The sequence below is a fragment of the Mustelus asterias genome, chromosome 16, assembly GCF_964213995.1.
Source record: "Mustelus asterias chromosome 16, sMusAst1.hap1.1, whole genome shotgun sequence".
NCBI classification, from domain to species: domain Eukaryota; kingdom Metazoa; phylum Chordata; class Chondrichthyes; order Carcharhiniformes; family Triakidae; genus Mustelus; species Mustelus asterias.
Genome location: NC_135816.1, coordinates 3,947,968 through 3,967,745, shown reverse-complemented (window position 1 = coordinate 3,967,745; position 19,778 = coordinate 3,947,968). Strand labels below are relative to the sequence as shown.

At 46.1% G+C, this 19,778-nt stretch overlaps 1 protein-coding gene across 5 annotated transcripts in view; it reads right to left on the bottom strand.

Annotated features, from left to right (window-relative positions):
• Positions 1–17,118, bottom strand: part of LOC144505625 (protocadherin-1-like) — a 406,585-nt gene extending 389,467 nt beyond the window's left edge. For 3 of the 5 annotated variants that reach the window (XR_013499825.1, XM_078231734.1, XM_078231736.1), the window contains exons 1-2: positions 16,849–17,118; positions 12,183–15,170 (exon numbers count right to left, since the gene is read on the bottom strand). Coding sequence is in view for 4 of the 5 variants with exons in the window: in XM_078231734.1 (XP_078087860.1) it covers positions 12,183–15,152 (2,970 nt within the window). In the remaining variant the exon portion in view is untranslated. Of the gene's footprint in view, positions 1–12,182; positions 15,171–16,427; positions 16,516–16,848 lie in introns of those variants that run through there. The other 2 variants (XM_078231735.1, XM_078231737.1) reach the window with 2 other exon arrangements.
• Between the last annotated feature and the right edge of the window lie 2,660 nt (positions 17,119–19,778).

The window sequence follows — 19,778 nt, the reverse complement described above, 5'->3', positions numbered from 1 at the left end:
AAACTGCCCCTTGCTGCATCACCAGCTGACTGTCACGACAGACAGAGAGCATCATGCGTTTCCCGACCAGCTCTTTCAATCCAGAAATCAGAACAAGATGGCAGTACAAGTGTAAGAAAAATAGTACATGATCCTAGCTTCCCTTCATACAGGGTAAGGCCAATCTTAAAGACTTTGTACCAGAATCCAACATAATATCAAATCACATTGCCTTGGGCATCTCCCACAGCTACTGGTTCCAGCCTATAAAAACGTTTCACGTGCATGCATGTTTTCTGTTGATAATTTGTGAGGCAATGCTTTTGCAGCAACAGTCCCAGTTAATAGGAATAATTTGCAACTGGGCTGTGTGGTCAGGAGCCAATTGGATCCACCACCTCCCCCCACCCCGTTTCCCCCCCCCCCCCCCCCCCCCCCCAACCCCGCCCCCCCCAACGAAATCAATCCGATTTTCATCTTATAATTTCAGCGAAGTTGAATATTACTCTTGATATTTATCTTGGAGATTTCCCTATTTGCCTCAGTCACAATAGGCTACACCAATCTGGCAGAGGAACAGGAAAAGGCTGTTTAGCCAGTCAGGTCCCATAGCCGTGAGCCATCGCCAGATAACAAAAGCTCGCCAATCTCAAATTTAAGTTTCGCAATTGGTTTAGCATCAATCGTCATTTGCAGACAAGAATTCCAAACTCCTTGTCTGAAAGTTATTCCTAACTTCTCCTGAAAGATTGACCTCCAGACCTGCAACTCCTTAACCGTCTAAATTCCAGAAGATGACACCTGCTCTGTTCACTTGTTGCTTTAGAATATGGTGCATTATTATCAGAACACAATGCACGACAGATCTCACAGTTTGCCTTTTTAAAATCTCCATCAATTCTTAATTCCTGGAACATTTTAATCTCCAAGAAGAACATATATAACGCCTTTCAAACCTCAGGATTACTTGCAGCTTTACCTGCAAAATAAATCAGCATGGACTCATTACCAGATCTGCCCCAGCAATTGCCGTTCCTCTCAAGTAACTATCTCCTCTCCTTCGGCCTGGTCTGAGAAAGCCCCTTGGTGGGTGATTAACATTACCATCCTGCTGAGAACTCTTCCTCCCACCTGCAAACATGGGAGAGACTGACGACCCACAGCCAAAAACTTTACAGTCACAAAAAAAAGTGGGGGGAATACAAATAAAACTCAAAGCATCAAGACCAAACATATAGTCAAACAGGTGTCCTCCTATGATCTAAGTAGGCAGTATGATTTTCACCAGAATGAAGCAGGAAGTGGGATTATTACAGGTAACAGGTGTCAGTTGCCTGGCAACAAGGAAGTTGGTTTCAGGTGTGGAATGGTTGAACAGGTGCACCATAGTGTAAACTTTCTAGTCCTATAGGGACAGTATCGTCAATGTTTGCCCTCTCCCCTCCTTCCTCATTCATCAGAGATCTGTTCCTCCTCAAGCAATGAGGCAAAAACATTTCTCCAAAAAGAAAACCCACCAGGGTTCAAAAATTAGTTAAATGGGTGAAACTTTGCAAATCATTGAGCATTCTAAAATCGATGTACAAAGCATAACATCACATCGACATTTCATAAATAGGATTTTAAAAAGACCATGGCGGGAATCATCGCAGGCGGGACGGAGAATTCGACGGATGAGCAAAATATTCCGTTGAACTGGGGGGATTTCCCAGTCCCTGAGTGGGCATTCCGTCCACGGAAAGATTTCTATGTGATGGGTGGTATTAGGAATGCAATTTATTATCGGTGACCTAGAAACATTTAAAAGCAATGCAGATCTCTGTGGTGAATGCTGACGGCATTCAGGATGGAGCTGGAGACTGTTTGTGGGTGGGGTGGGGCTGTGATCACTTTATACATGAGGCGCGGTCTCCTGTACAAATCAGGGTCAATGTGTTCTTCCGCGCTGGGTCAGATTGTCTGAAATGAGAGACTAAAAGGAGAGATTGGAGGGCAATTAAGCTCGGTTTTTTACTGTTTCTTCTGAAGGTTTTACAAGACTACAGGTGGGTAATAAAACTTCATAACTATATGCTGTCTCTCACTAATTCACCCAATGGCCTTTCTTCATGTCCATGATGCAAGGCTACCTGACACAATGGATTCGGATCTAAATGTGACATCTTGTGGTGCTCCCATATAGCTCCTGTTCTTGTGGGAGACGCTGTGGGTTTGGAACAAGGTTAGGCAATTTGCTGCAGTGTATCTTGTAGAAAGCACACATTGCGTAAAGGTATTTTGCCCTTTAGGTAAATTGGCAGAAGGAGGGCTCTGCTGTGACTAAAGTATAATCGCTGAATGTGCCCAGGGCAAAATACTTCACTTAACTCCTGTTAAAACTGACTCATACCTGGGTATTGTAAACTTGGCTCAATCATGTGCGTTCATATTAACTTCAAGAGAATTGCCAAACTTGCAGAACTACTTCATCATATAGGATGAAAAATGAAAGCTCAATACTTGGGAAGGTACACGGTCAACAGATACGCTCCTAAACATCAGATTATAGGCTGCACTCAGGTGCAGCACAAATCCCAGGCCCAATGGAGTAATTACCCCCAATCATCCCTGGATAGAATGGAAATCAACTGCTGGAAATAACTGGGATTGATTTACTTTAGGCACAATAGTATTGACTATGGAATATTTCTATTAGCCTCAACTTGTGCATTGATGTTGTAAGCGGGAGACGTTTGTTTCCTGGGCTTTAGGGCCACAAGTTTAGAGGCTATAAAGTTGAATCACAAATCCCACTCTCATCCCATTGGCTAACACAATTGTGCCATTCAGAATTGGCTTTGAAACATCACTTTGAAAGTGTAGCTTTTGTTGGCCTTGTGATTATGATGGTGTTGCTCGCTACAATTCCAAGTCGCTCCCACTACGGGGCAAATAACAGTTTAAAACTGGTCGCTTCAGTGAAATAACTTACAGGGACTCCCGTTGGTTGCAACTCACACGTAAAAGTGTGCTATGATACCATATGAGCTCAGCCAATGAGAGAAGCCTCTAGGTTGGTCTCCCTGACACTTGGGAACTGCTCTCATCACCGAGGGTAGCTCTGGTATTGAGCCAGGTCCCTGAAAGACCACTGATGACACAGTCGGGTCTCAATTGTAAAAATAAAATAAAAATGGTGGTGGGGGGGGGTTTGTTTAACCGAGACAGAAAATGCAAAATGATTGAAGAGTGACCCAGTGGTGATACCAGCTGGAGGCAAAAAGTAGATAGGTTAGAAAATCATCCTGGGTAAGCGTAAAACAGCTGCATCATCATGTTAGCCACCTGTTTAACAACCCTTCCAATATTTAACTCCATTCATTTGAAGTGAAATGAATATTGAGCAGGCAGCCAGAAAGCAATGCCAGTCAAGGCTGAATTTTACCCCAATAGATTGTACACGAAAATGAGCAGTGAGGAAAGACCAGCTGGTCATCGAACAAGTCCCGTGGGAGAGGCACAGCCTTTGTGGGAGGGGGAAGTGACACCCCCCCCCCCCCACCCCCCAATCTCCACTCCTACCCCCAACCCCCACCCCCCGGAGGTCGAGTCTCTTGGATTCAGGTTACCGAAAACATTTGCCCCCTTCTGGTCACAACGTGATGGCAAATAGGATTCACAATTCTACAGCCGTTTACTGTTTCAGAAATGCAGGTATGTGAAACCAGCCAACCAGCTCTTAAACACTGCGCTACTGCTATCCAAATACAGCCACTGATGTAGACATGTCTCTAAGGAAAGCGCAGACGAGAAATAAAACTGGGGACAAATAAACTCTAATCAATCCATGCACAAACAGAACAAGTGAATCATAAAGGTTTCACTGCGATACTCAGTGATCTGGGATGGACAGAGAGCACTAAATGACCTCACTTTGGGTCAGCGGTTCCAACACCAGACAATAATTCACTCCTCCTGCTCTCTTACACATGCACTGTTCAATTGGAATCCAGCGATGCATTCATTCCCAGATTATAATCTGAATTATTTCTCCCCCTGGCATTGTATAGTACATTAAAATTGGCAGGAGACATAAAAGTCAAAGACCCTGAAATCTGACAGTCACAGAAAAACAAAAGAGGTTGAAAAGTCAAAAGCACTCTGCATGTTTTAAAACAAAGATGTTGCAATCAAGTTTTGAATTACTTCAACCGTCACTCAAATGCTTTCATGCATCACCGGAGGTCCTGACTATTTCTTTATCGCTTGCCCCAGGCAAGTTATAATCTGTACATTGCATTCTCAGTGTCTGAAAGAGCTGAATACAAAGACACTCTTTACAGCAAGATATGGGTCCGGGGAACTGCCAAAGGTTCCTTCACACCATTGTCAAACATCCAGATGCCTCAAGTACTACTGCGTGCAAAGCTCCCCATCTCCACTGATGTAGAGCTGTATACTTGCGAGGAACAGATGTTAAAGTGTCTTGCTTACCAACATATTACAACACGTTTAGAGAAAACAAGCCCAGAGCAGCATCAACATATGGACTGGTGTCCACATCATCATTAATTGCTCGCTGTGCAAACCTGTTAACTGGGACACCCTGGTGGAAATTCAATCATCCCATTTATCAAGTCCCATCCAGTGGGCACAGCACAATACGGATCTTCACTCATCCTGAATCACTGTTCTGGATGAAAAATAAGCCCTGTAAATGACTGTCCCCCTTTAGAGTAATTGATGGTGAGAGAGGAACATTTAAACAAGGCTTAGAAAGAAAGGGAAGTTTTCCAGTCAAAAAAAAAACATGCAGTGCTGTTCACATCAAATGATAATAAGGCCATTGTAAGTTTATTCAGAAAGCACGGGTTTGAGGCTGGGATACCCTCCACAGTCACCCAGCACCTTCCACTAGCCCATCCTGATCAAGTGAGGGTCAGTTACGCATGCTGTCAGATGATTGGGCATGAGGGCACAACTGCCACAATGAACCTTGACCTGTCCTGACGTCTGAGAATCTGTGCACTCAGCGCGTTCCAGCAGGGGTCACCGCATAGCGGTCCGGAGGGGGCAGTTATATTTTTCTTCCTGTACAAGGGTGTGAGGCTCAGTGTTACACACTTTCGACACAGCAGCTAAAAATGAGCTACTTTAGTGAGATGCAGTTAATCTCCTGTGTGTAACACTCGCATTCCGTTGACTTGATATGAACACGGTCAGAACATTCATGTGGAATACCTTACATTCCGGAGAATTCATCTGCTCCACCCTCTTTATCAATAAAGATTTGTATTTATATAGTGCCTTTCCAACCTCAGCCAATGAAGTACTTTTAGCCACTATTGTAGCAAAGGAGACATAGCCACTAATTTGTTCATAAAAACTACAGTAATGATGAGGAAAGATGGTGGCACAGTGTTAATGTCACGTGACTGGATCCAGTCAAATGGATTCAGTGTCACAATGGTAGATAGTGGAATTTGACTTCAATGAAATCTGGAATATAAAGCTCATCTCAGTAAGAGTGAGCACGAAACTATCGATTGTTGAAAAACCCATCTGGTTCACCAATGCCCTTTTGAGAAAGAAATCTGCCGTCCTCATGTTATCCAGCCAATATGTGACTCCAGACCCACAGCAATGTGGTTGACTCGGAAAAGGCCGAGCAAGCTACTTAGTTGAAGGACAGTTGAGGATGGGCAACAAATGCTGGCCCAGCCAGCAATCCCACATCCCATGACTGATTTTAAAAAAAAAATCAGTGTCTGTTTTCTTTTTCAGTGATGGGGAACGAGGGATAAATACTGGGCCAGGCACATTCCTCTGCTCTTTCTCAAAGTAGTTCCACAGGATACTTTTCATATCTCATCCAAAAGTAGGCGTCGCTGACAATATCGCATTCCCTCACTGGGGTGTCAGCAGAGATTTGTGCTCAAGTCTCTAGAGGTGAGGCTAAGTATTTCAAAAGTACGTTCCCCTGAACTCCTCGTCGACGAATTAACAACTGCAAACTTGGGAAATGAGAATCTGTCGATGGATCAGAATGTTAAGAGTGTTTTTTTTTCAATAGAAGATGCAGATTACTTATATCTTTCAAATGTCATCAGGAAAAATACAATATTCAAATTTGTAAACTGATGCAAAACATCTCGCTGCAAGGAAGCCACAATCTATTCGGGTCTGCCCTTTGGCTGGGACATTTAACAGCATGCCAATAATGGACATTAACGCAAAGGCAATAGAATGAAGCAAATGTCAATGATGTTTAAACAGGCGTCAGCTTGGCTCAATGAGTCAATGAGTCAAACAGTTGTGGGTTCAAGCCCCAGGTAAGGGATTTGAATATACTTCCAACAGTGGTCGTACCTCAGGTGTATTTCATGCCCACAGAACACTTTGGGGCGTTCTTTAGTTGTGACAAGCGCTATATAAAAGCAAGTCTTTATTTCTTACAGTGCTGAGGAGGCACTTATTTGTCGATCCATGCCATCTCTGGGGTGAGCTGTTTAAAGATGAGGCTCCCTCCATCTTAGGAACAGAGGGATAGGAGTAGGCCATTTAACTGAGCTCAGCCCATCTTTCAATGACACTGATATGTGACCTAACTCCATCTGTCCATCTTTGCCCCGCATCTCTTCATACCTTTGACCAATCTCCATTTTAAAAACCAACCTCAGTCTTTGAAATTAATAATTGATCCAGAACAATAGCTATTTGCCCAAGAGAATTCCAAACTTCTGCCACTCTGTGTAAAAGTATTTCCTAACTTTACTCCGGTCTGCGAGACCAAGGTAAAGTAAATGATTCTGGTGACCCATCATCTATACTGGTGCAGACCATCATCAAGAGATGCAGTTCTCCTCTGCTTACCACTGGCTCTTAGATTTGCTGCAGTTTAAGGTCAGCAAAGAGAGTTGGGAATAGACTCCTGGGGACCACATTCTCCCTTCCACCTTCTTCCGTCAGGAAAAAGATACAAAAGTCTGAGGTCAAGTACCAACCGACTCAAGAACAGCTTCTTCCCTGCTGCTGTCAGGAATGGACCTACAATCGCATTAGAAATCATAGAAACCCTACAGTGCAGAAAGAGGCCATTCGGCCCATTGAGTCTGCACCGACCACAATCCCACCCAGGCCCTTCCCCCATATTCCTACACATTTACCCACTAATCCCTCTGACCTACTCATCTCAGGACACTAAGGGGCAATTTCAGCATGGCCAATCAACCTAACCCGCACATCTTTGGACTGTGGGAGGAAACCGGAGCACCTGGAGGAAACCCACGCAGGCACGAGGAGAATGTGCAAACTCCACACAGACAGTGACCCAAGCCGGGAATCGAACCCGGGTCCCTGGAGCTGTGAAGCAGCAGTGCTAACCACTGTGCTACCGTGCCACCCGTTACGTTGATCTTTCTCTACACCCAAGCTATGACTGTAACGCTACATTCTGCACTCTCCAATTTCCTTCTCTATGAACGGTATGTTTTGTCTGTATAACGCGCAAGAAACAATACTTTTCACTGTATGTTAACACATGTGACAATAATAAATCAAATCAAGATTTGGCAAATCAGCAAATATTCCTCAGGTTTTTCTTTTGGCAATGATGCAATGAATTTAATAAATAAAACAGGCAAGATTTATTGTATCCTGGAGCTCATCGCTCCCTGTTAACAGACTGGTGTTACTTCAGCAATGAGCTACTCTTAATCAATGGGTGCAAAATTAATGTCTGCTTCCTATTTACTTTTAATTAGAAAAGGGTTTTAGCGGAAAGAGATTAATAATGGAATCTAATCGAATATTGTTAACCATTTTATATTCGCATGATAATAATGATGACATTCTTTTGTATGTTGAGATAACATCTGAGGTATTGCTAAGAAACGTTGCCATGGGTGTCAGGGCAAGGAGGGAAGTCAAAGATAGCCCAACGCTGAGTTAGCTGATCAAAGTCCCAAGGCACAGATATCGTCACTGAAAACTCCAGTTTCATGTAGTTTTAAAAAACAGGGTATCAGCAATATTTGCATACATTACCGCTCAGTTGCTGACTCGCAAAGTGTTTATATGTAGAAAATAATATTTCATCCATATCTACCTGAACATCTGGAGAGACCCCAAAAAATTGGAGTCAGCTCATTTTCTCAGCCTTTACAGCACTAACTGAGCTAGTCTTTCAAGGACAAGGGTTACACCACAACCGGTTGTAAAGCACGAGGTAGAGGATCAGGTGATCAAACCTCTCCGAGCTGCAAGGCGAGCACTTCTGGATTTTAACCAAGTCAATCGCCTCAGAATGAACACTCACCTCCTGCCAGAATTACACCTCAAAATAAAAGCAATCAAGCAGCAAATAAGCTCAACCCTTCCATTCAACTTCACAAGTCACAGGATATATCTTCCACCGACTCACTTTATGTCCCTCTTCACCAGTGTGAACAGTGAAAGAAATGCACTCACTTTCTCAATCTATGAACAAGGATGGGTGCCCATCTTTGGAATTTTTGTGAGGAAACATTAAGTGCAACTACACTTCTCCCCTCTCTTGCTTTTTGTTTGGTGTGGACCACTCAGACTACGTCAATCATTGATTCTCTTTCTGTCAGTGAGATACAAACAGAGAAACTAGAAGCAGGAGTAGGGCAGTCGGCTCTTTGAGCCTGCTCTGCCATAGAATCCTTACAGTGCAGGATGAGGCCATTTGGCCCAGCGAGGCTGCATCGACAACCTTCCCACCCAGGCCCTATCCCTGTAACCCCGTGTATTTACCCTGTTAGTCCCCATGACACTAAGGGACAAGTGAGCATGGCCAACCCACTTAACCCGCACATCTTTGGACTGTGGGAGGAAACCGGAGCACCGGAGGAAACCCACGCAGACACGAGGAGAACGTGCAAACTCCACACAGTCACCCAAGGCCGGAATTGAACACAGGTCCCTGGTGCTGTGAGGCAGCAGTGCTAACCACTCTGCCACCTCGCTGCCATTCATCAAATTCAATATCCTGACCCCCGCCCTTTCCCCCATATCCCTTTAGCCCCGAGAGCGAGATCAAATTTCTTCTTGATCTGAATGCTGCCTTCCTAACCTCTGTGTACATTGGTCAGGTCAAGGGCTCCATCAAACCCCCAAATCCCCCCTCTCAACAGATATTGATCCGGTTCCTTTTAGAAGTCAGAATTGACTCCGGGTTGGCTACTTTTTCTTGGCAGTTGGTTTGATTTATGTACCATAATCATTGGGTTTATTTATTCCCAATGAGATCCTTGCTGAAAATACTGTACAAGCCAGTAATGGAGATGAAACTAAAGAGGCAGCTGCTCACAACTCGACAATACCAATGGAACACAAATATCAAAATGGGGAATCTCAAAATAACATTCAGAAGCAAAGAAATAATGCAATATTTCAATCTTCAATTCCAGTTTGTGATACAGATTAAAGCTTTTTTGGGTGGGGTCTATGAACCTTTGGAGTGGAAAGGGCATTTTCCGTTTTTCATCTCACTAGTAGCATATACTTGACCCCAAATTCCTCCTCTCTCCTGGAAACCTTCAATCATCCCAGTGTCCAGCCCAACACAGCATCAGGCAGACTCCCAGTACTTTCATGTGGCCACACTTCTGGCGTGGATAGGGAATGTCAATGGGTTATTCAACTGCAAAAAGCATCATAACCTGTTTTCAGGTACCATAGTCATTGGGCAAGACCATGTTTGATCTGGTGTCAAACACCCACCTCGCTTCCTAAACATCACCAGGACCTGCTTAACTCCACCCATCTCACTCCCACCTTTACAGAAAGCCTTGCTTTTGTCAAATCTACACATGGGTTGCCCAACACCTTCCTGTTAGTCTCCCACTCTGCAACCCATCAGCTTGATCTGCAGGTCCATCACTCTGAGCCTTGCTGGCCAACCTTTGCCCCCCGTCTCTCGTCACACTGAACTTTAATGTCTTGCCTCCAGATAATCCTTTCACAGCACAGCTTTAAGCAACGTCCCCAATTCTGTGCCTTCTCTTGCACCCTTTCACCCTCCGTCTCTCACTTTCTCGACACTATCACACACACAGAGGGTACCGAGTGTCTGGAACGAGCTGCCAGAGGTAGTAGTAGAGGCGGGTACAATTTTATCTTTTAAAAAGCATTTAGATAGTTACATGGGTACGATGGGTATAGAGGGATATGGGCCAAATGTGGGCCATTGGGACTAGCTTAGGGGTTTTAAAAAAAAAGGGCGGCATGGACAAGTTGGGCCAAAGGGCCTGTTTCCGTGCTGTAAATCTCTATGACTCTATGACTATCAAAGCTGCACAGTTGATACTCACGCTGTCCCATCCTGAGGAACCTGCTCCTAAACCCTATTGCCTCTCCACAGTGAAACCTATCTTTCTAAGCGTTTAGTCACTAGAATAAAAGCTCTCAACACTGTGAAGTTTTTTCATCTATTTTTTTCCCCCATCCCTGAAAGATTCCCTGGGAATATTCAGTATATAGTGTCATGGTGTAAGCTGCGGCCTGAAGGTACCTCCTCATGGTTTGGGAGCTGGGGTTTAAATCCCAGTCCAGGGCCTTGCACCCGAACTCCAGGCTGACGGCGTAGCACAGTACTGAAGGAGGTGCTGCCCTGTTGGAGGGTCACATCTGCCCCCCCATTGCATTTTTTTGCAAAGGGGAAGGTGGGGTGGTGGGGGGGATGGCGGTGGATTTCTCCTGGTGCCTTAGCCAACATCACACACAAAAAAAAACAAGACTGTCTGGTCATTATCGTCTTGCTGTTGGTGGAACCTCACTGGGTGCAAATTGCACTGTTTTTCTGCAACATTAACTACACTTCAGAAGCACTCCACTGGCTGATACCTTACCAAAGGCACTCAAGTAAATGCAAACTCGGCTTTTCCTTGACGTTGCTCTCGATACGACCTGTGAAGCTCAGCACTGCATCGAGTGCTCTTTACTGACTAGCTCATTAAGGCAACTCACTGCTTTTTCACATTACATCTGCACACTGAAATTAAAATAAGGTTAAGTTAGTCAAAGCAATGGATTATTACGCCTGGGAGAGTGAACCTACGCAAAGATATTCTGCTCAGCAATTGCCCAGCGCATACAATAAGCCCACACTCTCGGCTAATGCTTCAACACTGACATTACAGGCACTTAATATGTAGCAAAGCACCAACAACTATCCAATATCATTGGTTTAGGCAGCATTCCAAAAGCAGTCACTACATTATACATTTATTGCAGTAACGGGTTAGGTTCTAATGAAAGTATAATTTGGTACTGTCGCTGGGAGTATCTATATTATGTGATAAATAACACAGCAACATGAATGTTAAACTGATTTGTACCACCACCACAAGGAGACTGCTGAAATTTCAAAAAAACCCGATGTACAACAATGCATTTAACAAAATGATACCATCTGCACTGAAATCTGATCAGCCAGTATTTCTTTTAATTGAATCTACAGCATTCTGCCCTCTTTTGCTCAGAGATAAGTTAGTCGAATCCTAGACTTCAAAAAAACTGTAGCGTTGGCACAACTCCTTTTCTTTCGGTTAAGACAAGCAGTGTCAACAAAAGCCAGTTCCATTTTTTAAAAAAAACAAAAATACTGTTCAACCTTTAAGCACTGTGTTTGCCATGCTGTTCTTACACACGGAGAACCGGTTTTGCAATGACGCCGAATCAAACAGAAACGAGGTCACATATTTATGAATGAGTAAAGGCCACACGAGTATTTGGACAAAAGGAGAAAGCAGTTTGCCAAGTTGCCTTGGATCAGTTCAAAGCCACATGTTCCAGGTAGAACTTCCGTGTGCAAAATCTGGCCATCTGATTGAAAATGCTTACTTTCGCACAAACATCTCATTATCCTGACTTACAAACAAGCACAATGAAATTGCAGATTGGAAATTGGAGATTTCATAAGCTGCGTGTGTTTATTTCACGAACACACTGTGCATTAAAGAGTTAATATTACATAAATGGAAAGCAAAACAAATAGAAACTAGATTTATACTAAGAACATCACACGCAGATTTTATTTAGTGAAATTATGCATTAATGGCACCACATTACTCAAAGAAATCAGGTCTGACATTTTAAAAGAAACTTATTGAAGTTTAAATATCACTCAATACAGTAACGTCTGCCCCCGCTGAAACCATCGATTGAAAGGACTCATTCTGTAGCACTGACATGCCTACCTGCTTGTTGTACTTTGGAGGATTGGTCTTGTAACTGTAATCAGAGTACTGGTCTGAGCCAGTCGAGTTGTTGTCCCCAGTTCCAACGAAGGTGTTGGTGGCTGGGAGATCTTGCACAACCTGGTGCTTCTTCCCAGCAGTGGGTGACTGCGGGTGCAGCTGAATGGATGGCAGAGGGGAGTTTGACCTGTAGTGTCTCCCAAGATCAGGGCTCCCTGGGTTACAGTTGAGAGGGAGATGAATCCGAGGACTGTCACTGCTGGATTCATTTATCAAGTTGAACTGTAATCCCCTCTGGTTGCCAGTCTCATCATCTTCCAGTGGTTTGGAAGGTTTTGGAGGTTTGTTCTTCTTGATTTTGTGCTTGGTGTTTTTATTGGTCTGTTTCGGAGTGTATAGATCCTTGTTTTCTTTCTTCCCAGCCTGATAGCCACTCTTGGCTTCCTTCTGCCTGCAGTAACGAATCAATACCACAATCACAATCACCAATACGACTGCAATAATCCCAGCGATCACTCCAAACAACACATTGCTTCGTTGTTTACTCTTCTCGTACTCCGGATCTCCTGCAATATCCACATCAAGTGGGGTGTTAAGACTATGGCCTACCAAGCCCTCCACAAGGCTGATGTTTCCCATTGTATCGTTCACGTATATGTGCACCAGCGCTGTCGCAAAGCGAGCTGGTATACCCCCATCCTTCACCCGAACCACAAGCCGGTGCAAGCCATAGTGCCTCCGCAAAATTTCCTTCTCCAGGGTTACGCTGCCACCAGGAGAAATCTGGAAGAGGCCAAATGGGTTTCCACCTACGATGCTGTATGTCAGGTTGGCATTGGTTCCAACATCCATGTCTTCAGCCTTCACCTGTTCCACTGGGGCTCCGATCGCAGTGAGGGGATTTATATGCTGGAAGGAGGAATTGGAAGGTTGGGTGATGAAAGGTGTGTTGTCGTTTTCATCTAAAACATTGATGGTGACGCTGACGTAAGCGGACCTGGGTGGTGTTCCGCCATCGACTGCCTTCAGCTGGAAGGTGTAGGTACTTTGGCGTTCTCGGTCAAAAGAGACACGGGAAAGAATTGTGCCAGTGCCATTTTGTATCTCAAACTCACCATTGTCAGGGTCGACAAACAGAGTTACCCGGGCATTCATGTCCTTATCTGCATCCGTCACGGTTACCATGCCAACTGGACTGGATGGAGGCAGATTTTCTCGGACTGAGAAACTGTAGCTGTTCAGCATGAATTTAGGGTCATTATCGTTTTCGTCCAGGACATTGACCACAACTGTGGCTGTTCCTTTATGGCTGGGCGTGCCTTTATCCGCGGCAGCTACTTTGAACTCGTAATGTTCCTGCTGCTCGCGGTCCAGGATCGAGTTGACCCGAATCTCCCCGGTGTCCGGGTTGATGTCAAACAAGCCCAGGATGGAGGATTCTGGGTACAGAGAATAGGTTAGCTCAGCATTGCTGCCACTGTCAGCGTCTGTCGCCTCCACTTTGACAATGGGGATATAAGGCTGGTTGTTTTCATGCATGGAGACTCGGATCACATTCTGAGTGAAAACAGGAGCATTGTCATTCACATCCACCACCTGCACTTTCAGAGTGTTGCTACTGGATAAAGGTGGGTTGCCAGAATCTACCGCCACAATCTCAATCAGATATTCCTGGACAGATTCATAATCCAGATGGGTGGTGGTTTGCAGGAAGAACTTCTTCTTCCTCTCACTGCTGGACTCGCTGGCTGGTTTCAGCTGAAAGGGCACGTCCCCAGCGACAATGCAAGTGACCGCTGCATTCTCACCTTCGTCCCTGTCCGAAACCTGGACCAATGCCACCGGGGAATCAGTGAGCACGTCCTCATCAATATTAGCCACCCCATCCTTGTGGGTGACCAGGCCAATACCACGGATCTCAATGCTGGGGGCATTATCATTCTTGTCTCGGACGGTGATGATCACTGCAGCTCTGTCCTGCTTGGGGATGGGAGCCTTGTCTCTGGCATGGACAAAGAATTTAAACTGGCTGACCTGCTCGCGGTCCACAGGTCCCTGAACGGTGATCCAGCCACTGTTCTTGTCCAGGCGGAGCAGCCGGCGGGCATTCTCCGCTGCCTGGGCAAAGGTGTACTCGATCTGGGAGTTGTCACCCAGGTCCAGGTCAGTCGCCCGCACCTGGAGGATGGAGGTGCCAACTGGACTGTTCTCCTCCACTGTGCCCTGATAGCTGGAGCTCTCAAACTTGGGGGAATTGTCATTAATGTCCAGCACAGTGATGCGGAGGATGGCAGTACTGGCACGCGAGGGTCTGCCCCCGTCCACCACGCGGATGCTCAGGTCGTAGGTGTCCCGCTGCTCCCTGTCCAAGTGTCCAGTCACAATCAGCTGCGGGAGCTTCTCCCCATGTTCCTCAGCAACCTGGAGGCTAAAGAGTCCGTGAGCTTCAGTACCCAGGAGCTCATAGCTGGCCACACCGTTCGTGCCAGCGTCACGGTCAGTGGCAGTGGGGATATTGACAATGGTGCCTGCTGTTGTGTGCTCGGGGATGGAGATGGAGATGACGGGTGAGCTAAAACTGGGAGTGTTGTCGTTGATGTCCTGGATAAGGATCTTGCCTTCCACCAACACTGGGGTCGTGCTGTACAGCGTGTCCGTCACCGAGATCTCAAACTCCAGGAAACACTCCATCGGGTTGTCACAGACCATATCCTCCCTGTCGATGGGGGTCTCGGTGGTGTACAGGTTGCCTCCTGTCTCATCCACCCGCAGGTAAGGCTTGCCGATCTCCAGTTTGAAGAGTCTGTTATTCTTCGCCAGGCCCAGGGTCTCACCTGGGTTCCCGATGAAGGTGTTGGGAGGCTGTTCTTCTGGCAGGGAGAATTTCACTGAGCTTTGAGCCTGGCTTGCAGGAAACAATGCCAGCAACAAGCCGGCCATCACCGGGACACAGGAGAAATCCATCAGCATCAACAAGTCCAGTCCGAGCTGGGAACAGAGTGGGGAGGGAGAAATCTCAAATCAGCAAGAAAAATAAATCATTAAAAAAAACACCAATTCCCAATTGTTAAATAGCAACACCCAGACTCCGAGTGTTTCTCGACTCGACCCTGTGATTAACTTTAACAGGAGGGACTCCCGGTTACATTGGAACCAGAGCCTCTGTTTATTTTCTACGGGGTTAACTGTAAAATAATCTGGAAAGGAGAGAGATTCGGAACTCCCAGTCAGAGCCGCTGAGAGAGACGCAAACCGCCAGCCACTGCTAACTCTCTCTGAGATTACACACAATGCGATAAAATAGCAACGCTGCCAGTCTCCCAGAGTCTTCCCGAGGAAAGAGGGTGACAGAGGCAGAGAGAGAGAGAGTAAAAACACACACACAGCAAGAGAGGGGGTGACAGAGAGAGGGGGAGAGATAGAGGGAAAGAGACAGGGACTGAGAGAAAGAAACTGCGAGACATAGACAGAGTGACAGGGGAAGAGACTGAGGGGAAGGGACAACGAAAGAGACAGAAGGAGAGAAAAGGGCAGAGAGAGGGAGTGACAGGGAAAGAAACGGAGAGAGGGAGAGAGGTAGGGAGAGAGACAGAGAGCGAGAGAGGGACAGAGAGAGACAAGGGAAAAAGACGTGGAAGGGGACAGAGGGAGAGAGAGAATGAGAGAAGGAGACACAGGGAGAGAGAAATAAAAGGAGAGACAGGGAGAGAGAAAGACAGAGAGAGAGAGAGAGCCCCAGTGAGCGTCACAGAGGCAGGGACAGAGGGGTAGCTTCCTGCTATAGTTCAGGTTTCTCCAACACCGAGCGATGGAGCGAATTCAGTCGGCATGTTAGTTCCATTGGTTACATAAAAATAATAAACCCTACAAGTTAGAAATACATCTCCGATACATTCATACCTTCAGAGTTGAGTACGCAATATATCAGAGTCTGGGTGGAAATCGCAGATCTCTGAACGCCTCCCACTGACTCATTTTGAGAGACCCCAGTGGTATTTTCCCCTGAACCCGGTGGAGGATTGCGAACCACTCTGTATTCCAGAGCAACTCCCAACATTTCATCCAAACCTCTCTGCAACCCCAGAGCTCTGCGAGCAATCCCTTCACTGCTGTGAGCGCAGATCCCCATCAACTCAAACCTACACCATCCAAATAGAAAACAACCCAGGATTGAGATTCTAGTACTGACTGTTTCTAAACACAGTTCCAAAGAGGCTGTTTATTGCAATGTTCAATGCTCCTTACCTCAGCGAGTGAGTGTCTGGGCTGTCATTAGCTGCAGAGTCTGGGAGTTTGCCTGTGTGTGTGTGTCTCTCTCTCTCTCTGTCTCCCTCATTCCTTCCAGAGAAATTGAGTCAGTCTCAAAATCCGCCCTGCGCGTCACACACATTAACTAACTCAGCCCCATGTCACTGAGGGAGGGGTGTGAGTGTGTGTGTGTGTGAATGATTCACCCCAGTCAATAGCCACACTTGTTTTCAATAATAAACTCTATTCATCTCCAATATATAAGTGGCCAGTAATTCCAAAACAGCTCTGCACAAAAAAACTGATGAAATTGACAACTGAAACACATTGGAATTAACAAAATGAGGCTAATCAGCTCCTTCGTATGAGATATATGTGTTAAAATCCGGACTGAACAACGCATTAAATCGGATCTTACCGCATTCCACCGGATCCCCACTTCTGAATATCGCAGCTGCTAAATCATTGCTTCGCCCACGTACACTTTCCGCATTTTAGAGAATCTCCCCTCCCGTCCTGCTTGTGAAAAAATATATAAAATACCGATGGGTCTGTTCTTCCTGGATCTCCCCCCTCTCTCTCAATGATGGATGAGAATGGGAGATCCCACAGCATTGAGTCAAGAGGAAGGCAAAGAGATTCCTGCTTGCACACCTTGGCTGGCTGCTTGCTTGTAGGGAGAGGGTTGTGTGTGTGTGAGAGAGGGAGCTCTCTCTCTCTTTCTCTGTGTGATGTTTATAGAGCTCACTGACAACCTGTTGCCCAAGTTTAAAGCAGCCCTTGTTTAACGAGATGGGGCGCCATCTACAGCCGGAGCTGCGAGCTTTCCCGAGCCTCCCAACATCAGCACTCCCTTCCCCGAAAAACAGCAACTTTTTAATAAAAGGCAACTTTCCTAATGGCTTGCATCGTTGCAAGTTTTATTTTTAGACAGAGAGAAACACTCCGCTTTAAACTGCATCGCGGGGGCACTGGAGATTTCTTCTTTAATCATTATTTTCAAAAAAGGTTTCTGCTTTTTTTTGAGGTGTTTACAGAATGTTGCAATGGGAAAATAACGACAGAATTTGGGCGATTTTTTGGGCACACATGCAATTGACAAGACAATCCAGAGTGTAAATGTAACAATTTTTCACCGCCCCCCCCAAACTCTCCCAAAGTCAGTGGCATTGCCGGTGAAACCACACAGCCAGGGGGTGGGGCAGGCTCATCGGCCACAAGAGCCATCACAGCACTGGCTGGCACACGCACTGTGGAAGCGATGCTGTCTGCACCGTGTCTCACTGGTGGTTCTCTCTCCACTCACCCCGTCACTCTCCACAAGCCAGACTGTGCAATGCTCCTTACCTGCACCGTCCCGCCCTCCCATTCTCCCTCCCTTATTCCCTCTCTCACTCCCTCTCTCCCCTCCTTTCACTCTCTCTCTCCCTCCGTCTCTCCCTGTCTCTCCCTCCCTCTATCATTCCCTCCCTCTCTCATTCCCTCCCACCCTCTTTCCCCCTTTCTCTCTCCCTCCTTCCCTCTCTCCCTCCCTCCCTCTCTTCAGTCCTGCCATCCTGTCTGCAGAGCTGTGTGTCAGAAGTTGTACTTCTTCACGGAGCCACCGGGAGAGCTGTGAATAAGCGGCAGCCTGAGCTCCAGCCCCAGTGTGTGTCTCAGTGGCAGGATTGCTCTGTGAGGTTCCTGGAGACCACAGGCTGGCAGAGACAGGCAGTTGGGGAAGGGAAGGGGTGCTGTCCACCCTTACAGCAGCTGCGGATTTAGGGTAGGGCGTTGGGACGCTGCAAACGGGGGGAAAATAATTTAACCCGCGATTCCAGACCAGGGAAATGTCATCTGTATATTATAAAAATACACCTTTAGCCAGCAATACTGTTCAGATCCTGCTCTCCCGCGGAAAGGAAATTGTACATTACTGTCTTTCATTGTAAAAGCTCAGGTGGACTGGGACAGTTTGACAGCTGTAATCATCCACAATGCAGAGGGAGGCCATTCGGCCCATCGAGTCTGCACCGATTCTCCCACAGATCATCTTACCCAGGTCCACAGCGACTCTGCACCACCCTATCCGTAACCCCACACATTTACCCCACTAATCCCCCGAACCTACACATCCTGGGACACCAAGAGGCAATTTAGCATGGCCAATCCAGCTAGCATCTTTAGACTCATAGAATCCCTACAGTATCGAAGGAGGCCATTTGGCCCATCAAGTCTGTACTGACCACAATCCCACCCAGGCCCTATTCCCATAACCCCACACATTTACCCTGCTAGTCCTCCTGACACTAGGATAAATTTAGCATGGCCAATCCAGTTAACTCACACATCTTTGGACTGTGGGAGCAAACAGGAGCACCCAGAGGAAACCCTTGCAGACACGGGGAGAATGTGCAAACTCCACACAGACAGTGACCCGAGGCCGGAATCGAACCCGGGTCCTTGGAGTTGTGAGGCAGCAGTGCTAACCACCGTGCCACTGTGCTGCCCTATTAGTTCCTATTCTATGACTAGAATCTTAGAATGATTTTAGCACAGAATAAGGCCATTCAGCCCATTGAGCACAGGATCGATTTAACTGATCTCACTCCCTACCCTTTCCCCCCTCATTCTACAAATGTTCTCCATTGAGGGTCTTATCCAATTCCTTTTAGAAAGCTACAATTAAACCCCCTCTACCTCACTTCCAGGCAGTGCATTGCAAATCCTAATTACTCCATGTGTAACATTTATTTTTCTCAAGTCAACATTGTTTCTTGGTGCCATCTGGTTCTTGACCCCAGTGGGAAGTTTCTCTCCATCTACTCTGACCAGATCCTTTGGGATTCTGAATCCTCTATCAAATCTCCCTTCATGATCACTTCTCCAACCTCACCAGCACAGAAAGGAAAACACTGCAGATGTTGGAAATATGAAATAAAAACAGAAAGTGCTGGAGATCCTCCGTAGAGTTAATGTTGAAAATTTCTTTTAAAATGTTTTACTCCATTCTTAAAGTTACAAAGCCAAAGCTTCAGATGGAACGGGCAAACCCAAATCCATTCCCCGCTCCAAATACCAAATCCAAATTCCAATTGAATCCAACTCAAGGTCCCCACAAAGGAGACAAACAGGATCCAAGCTGACAAGATGAGGCACTGCACCCCGATCTTGGGCTTGATCTGACACTTGATCTTGGCGCAAAGGCTGAGACACATTCCTGTTGGAACATTGCCTCAGACATCAGCTAGGCTAGAGATTTGTATTGGGTGGAGCACAAAGTGGGGGCAGTGAAGCAGCAGCCCACTTTACATTCTGCTCAGTATACACTCCCACTTACTAATGTCACTCAAAGTGTGAAACCGGAGT